At 58.4% G+C, this 5,211-nt stretch overlaps 1 protein-coding gene across 1 annotated transcript; it reads right to left on the reverse strand.

Annotated features, from left to right (window-relative positions):
* Positions 1–564: 564 nt before the first annotated feature.
* On the reverse strand, positions 565–4,976 carry NME3 (NME/NM23 nucleoside diphosphate kinase 3). Its single transcript, XM_040078957.1, has 5 exons — positions 4,889–4,976; positions 4,453–4,583; positions 3,951–4,052; positions 3,382–3,494; positions 565–2,651 (listed from the first exon to the last, which is right to left on the reverse strand). Exons 1-5 carry the CDS (start codon positions 4,932–4,934, stop codon positions 2,534–2,536), a joined length of 510 nt encoding a protein of 169 aa, XP_039934891.1. The 5' UTR covers positions 4,935–4,976; the 3' UTR covers positions 565–2,533.
* Positions 4,977–5,211: the final 235 nt, after the last annotated feature.

Genomic DNA, 5,211 nt, shown 5'->3' on the forward strand with positions numbered 1-5,211 from the left:
GACCTAACTCCTTAGCACATGCACTGCTCAAAATCCAGGGAAAAGCCCCAGGAGCAGAAACCAGGGCCTAACACTGGGCTGGCATCCAGCCAAGAGGATCCTGCAGGACTCTTCCTGTGGTGCCCAGCAGTGGGAGGAGGAACAAGGACCAGAAACTAAAACACAAGGACTCCCTGCTCAAAATGAAGAATTTTACACTGAGGGTGGCAAAGCACAGGAGCAGGTGCCCAGGGAGGGTGTGGAGTCTCCAGCTCTGGAGACATTCCAAACCCACCTGGACACATTCCTGTGACAGTGCTCCACATGACCCTGCTCTGACAGGGAGCTGAATGACCTCTGCTGCCATGTGTGTGGTGCTGCATCATCAGCCTGGCTCTGCTGAGCATCACCCCAGCCAGACTTCTGCTGCAGGGAGAAGCAGAGGCAAGAGGATCTCTGCTGCCTCCACCTCCTCCAGCTCTGACACACAACTGCTGCAGCCAAAACCTCCCCTCCACTGCTGCCCAGGCTACTTGTGACAAGCACCTGCAGCCCCCTCCTTCAAGGGCCCCAAGAGGAACAACAGACAGCTTCTACTTTTATTATTACAGCTTAACAGTCTTGGAGAGAGGAGAAGCAGCAGGAACCAACATGCAAAGCAATTAAAAGTCCCCAGGGGCTGGAGGAAGACCACCCCCAGCTCAGCTCCTGTGCCTGCTCCCAGCAGAGTCTCTGGGGGCCCTTTCCCTCCAGCTGCTGCTCCGTCGTGCCCCGGAGTGGGACGAGGTCATGGCAGACACCAAACCTACACACAGAGAGGAGAGGACTGGCCTGGGACTGTGTCTCCATGAGCCAGGTCTGTTATTTGACTGGAGTTCAGTGGGCTTTGGAACCAGGAGAGCATCTTAAATCTCATCCGTGTAAACAGGGAGGAGAGGGATTCTTCAGGAAGAGGCAACAACAGGAGATAAAGCTCAGATATTTGGGCAGCGTTTTCCTGTATTAGAGCTGGCAGCTCTTGGTGCCAACAGCTCTTCTCAATGCATCTGTTAAACAACAAATGTGGCCTTCCTCCCACTCGCTTCACACCTCAGTCTTCACCAGCGTCTTCTGCAGCCAGGCTCCAAATGCAGCCAAGTGGACAAATTCCAGGAACAAAGGGGATCAGTCAGGTATTTAGAGCTAGACACAGGTGCCCGGAGAAGGCCCCAAGGCAGGAGGAGGCTTGGCTGAGGCAGCTGGGCAGCCCCACTCCCTGGAGGGAGACCTCCCACTCCTGCTGAGCCCCACCACCCTGCGGGAAGGGGGTGACTTTGCTCCCCAAGAGCTGCCCTCGTTCCCCAGCACCTACAAAGCTGAGGACCCAGAGGGACAGGCTTTTAGGGCACAGGTCAAACATCCTGCACACAGGAAAGCCCTGGGGATCTTGTTCCCTTGGTTTAACTCTGTCCCTGTTCCATGGCAGGATTCCATGTCACTGCCCCTGTCCTTATGCTCTGGTGAGGCTGCACAGGGAGCTCAGACACAGCACAGCTCTGAGGAGCTGGGTGGCCCAGGGACACCTCACAGCTGGTGTCCAGCCCAGTACAAACTGGTTTCCAGATACCCTCCCAGCAGGAAAGCTCCACTGCAAGCTCTCAGGGGGACAAGGAAGAGGTCGGGATCTGCCAGAGCTCAGCGCCAGGACTCCACAGCCTGTGCTGTGCACAAGAGAGAACTAAATACTCCCCTAAATAGTCCTTCCTGAGCTCCAGATCCACAAACCCATCCCTGCCTCCCTCTCCCCCTTCTATTCCTGTGGCTGCCCCAGTGCTGCTGCTTCAGTGACCAGAGAGGGACAGTCTGGTGTCAGGTTGGGTCAGGGCCATGCAGCCCTAGAGAACCAGAGCAGACCTGGAGGAGCAGCCACAGCCCAGGAAACAGAGCCTGAGGAATTGTGCGTTTAACAGCATTTGGAAAACCTTCCTTCCACGGACTCGCTCATCACATCTGAAACTGGGGGAGCTCGTGCCAGGCCCCAGCACACAGGGCTCCCACCAAGGGAGAGAGAATTGTCCCATCCTTCATTCCTTGTCTTGGAATGAACTCCAAAATGAGAATTTGCTCCTTTATCCTACAGCAGCCCAATTCTTTAAAACCCTTTGGTGCAAAGCCTTCTAGAAATGCAGGTAAATTGTCAAGCGCCATCACCCTAGTGACCAGCACCTCTCCCAGCAGCAAGGAAAATGCATTCTCCTGCTCCAGGCAGGGATGAGAACACCAGAGAATGGGCCAAGAGCCCAAGTTTTACTTCAATTCATCAGCTTGAGCCACTTGGGATTTAAGATGCTGCAGCAAACAGAGCAACTATACCAACTAACTAGAGCAGAGAGAGAAATAAAGAAGCAGCTCCCCTTGGCAGGAGCTGGACCACAGAGTTCCACACACAGCTCAGCTCCCACAGGCAGAAGAGAAATCCCACAGAGGCTCTGCAGCCAGCCCCAGCAGCTGCCATGAAATGGATGGAAATGTCCCGTGTGCCAGCAGGAAGCTGAACTTCCCTTGGGATTGCTCCTCACTCGTAGATCCAGTGCGCAGCTGTGTCCTCCCAGCACGGCAGCTCCTCCGGGCGGAACCAGAGCGAGATCTCCTGCTGGGCACTCTCCACCGAGTCACTGCCGTGGATCACGTTCCTGTGGGCAAGCAGAAAGGGAGCAGCTCTAACCAAGCCGAGAAAAGTGGGAGGGGGATGCTGCAGCCTGGAAAACTCCCCCTTGACCAATTTCATTAAACCAACAGAGGCAGTCCTATCCCACAATATCCCTTCCTATCATGCACCCTCATCCTTGCAGCAGTGCCAGTTCCCAGCACCCCCTCCTCCTCTGCTGAGGAACATTTGTTTGCTACAGGAGGAGCTGAAAGTGGCTGCAGCTCTGGGATTTGCATTTTTATGTCAGTAATTCCAGCTGTGCCTCCAGATTTCCCCCCTTCCATCAAAGCAGGTTTGGTATCAGACACCAGGAAACAGAGCTCTAGGCCAGGATGGTTCAGTAAGAGCTGTGTCTACCACAAGCCAGGCTGGGGCCACCCAAGGTCACCACCCATGGATATTCACCTGCTCCCATGAAAGGACTGAGTGGGAGCCTCCCTTCCTCTTCACAGCCTGACAGTCCTGATTACCAGGGGAAAACAGGCAAACCCCACCTGCTTTCAACAGAGGACTCAGGAGGAAGGAAAGACACAACCCAGGCTTTTCCTCCTACTGAAGCCAACCCTGGGAATCAGAGCTCAGCTCTGGTCTGAACACAAAAGGGAGAACTTCTGCTCTGGGAATGCAGACTCATGGCTCAGGCAGGCCTGGCACAGGAATGCCTGGACAGGATGCCCTGGAACACTGAGGGAAGAAGAAGTCAAAGCTCTCACTTGCTGACTTCAACACAGAAGTCTCCTCGGATGGTGCCAGGCCTGGATTCAGCTGGATTGGTCTCCCCGATCATAGCGCGAACTGTCTTCACCACATCCAGGCCCTGCCAGACCTGCAGGGAGAGCAAAATCAGCATCAGCTTCCACAGCTGCCCCAGCAGGTCACATCTGCCCTCGGAATTCCCCACCGGATCCACCCAGGTGAGAGACAGGAAAGGGCCTCTCCAAATTATTCTTCTAAAGTTGATTTTGGAAAATAATCCAAATTGCCTGTGGATTTCTCCCCATCCCTGGAAGCACTCAAGGCCAGGCTGGATGGGGCTTGGAGCAACCTTGGTCTTGTGGAAGGAGCCCCTGGCCATGGCAGGGGGTGGAACAAAGCCTTTAAGGTCCCTTCCAACTCTTCTGTGATTTAATTTACAACAGAAAACATCCCTGCAGTTCAGTACAGCTTCAAGAGACCCTCTGAGGGGAGAAATCACCTCACTTCCACTGTGCCAACCGCCCGTGCTGCTCACACCTTGCACTTTGTCCCCGCTCCTCGGCCCAGGGCCCTGGCCAGCACTCACCATGGCCACGATGGGCCCGGAGCTCATGTACTTCACCAGGCGGCCGTAGAAGGGACGGTCCCGGAGGGCGAGGTAGTGTTCCTTCAGCAGCTCCTCCGAGGCCTGCACAGAGCACAGGGCTTAGTCTGCTCCCACACAGGGGATCCGGGCAAGGGCTGCACCTCAGGGATGCAGCAAATCAAGAGAATTAAGCTCTTGCACAGATGCTCAACTCCAGGAGTGAAACAGCAGGAGCCTGACGCAGACAGGGGTTTGCAGCTGCCAGCTTACAGTGACAGCCCTGGAGTAACGGCACAGCCAAGGGCACACATGCTCCTCACAGCTGGAATCACCCCTCCCAGTGCCAGCTCTCCTCTGAGCCGCGAGGATTTGGTGCTGGAACGACACCAGCAGGCTGTGCAGGCAGAACCCCCAGCAGTCACCGGCACAACCGGGGCTTGGGGGGCTGCAGGGGCTCCCCGGCTCCAGGGACCCTCAGCCTGGGGGGGGCCCGGCCGCTCACCTGCAGCAGCTTCATCCCCACCAGCTGCAGCCCCTTCCTCTCGAAGCGCCGGATGATCTCCCCGACCAGGTGCCGCTGGACCCCGTCCGGTTTGATGGCCACGAAGGTTCGTTCATTGACCCCGCCGAAGGCTGCAGGGAGAGGGCAGAGGTCTGAGGGGGGAAGGAGACGCCTCCGGGCCTTCAGCCAAGCGGGCACAGGGGGGTCGCAGGTCCTCAGCCGTGGGGGCGCAGGGGGATTCCCAGGTTCCCGCAGGGGAGGGCAGCGCGGTCCCGGCCGCGGCCGCCGGGTGCAGAAGGCACAGGGACAGGAGAGCCCCGGCCCGGGCCTTCAGCCGCGGGGTCTCTCCCGGGGAACGGAGGTCCCTGGCCCTCAGTCACAAGGGGAGAGGGGGTCCCTGCTCCTCAGGCCCAGCGCCGGGGTTCCCGTCCCGTACCACTGTGGAAGAGGCCGGCGAAGAGCCCCAGCACCAGGCAGATCATGGCGGCGCCGCTCTTAAAGGGGCCGTGCTCCCCCCCGCGCTGTCACCGCCCCCCGCGGAACCATCGTGCCGGGGGCGCGGAGCGGCGGAGCCGAGACACGGGGACACCGGGTACCATGGCAACGGGTACCCATGGCAACGGGCGGGGCGTGGTGCTGCCGGGGCCGCGCGGGACTGCGGGCCCCAGCCGTGCGAGGTGTCCCAGCCGCAGCCAGGGGCTCCCGGTGGAGGCGGGGGACAGCGGGCCCCAGCCGTGCGAGGTGTCCCAGCCGCAGCCA

Source organism: Hirundo rustica, chromosome 15 (genome assembly GCF_015227805.2).
Source record: "Hirundo rustica isolate bHirRus1 chromosome 15, bHirRus1.pri.v3, whole genome shotgun sequence".
Taxonomy (NCBI): Eukaryota; Metazoa; Chordata; class Aves; order Passeriformes; family Hirundinidae; genus Hirundo; species Hirundo rustica.

What these genes read in the sequence shown, in the direction of transcription:
- NME3 (XM_040078957.1), bottom strand. Translation starts at nt 4,934, where the DNA reads ATGATCTGCCTGGTGCTGGGGCTCTTCGCCGGCCTCTTCCACAGTG. An exon ending in CGCCGGCCTCTTCCACAGTG is followed by an intron (nt 4,584 to 4,888) that starts GTACGGGACGGG and finishes CTCTCCCTGCAG; the next exon opens with CCTTCGGCGGGGTCAATGAA. An exon ending in TTCTGTGTTGAAGTCAGCAA is followed by an intron (nt 2,652 to 3,381) that starts GTGAGAGCTTTG and finishes GCTTGCCCACAG; the next exon opens with GAACGTGATCCACGGCAGTG.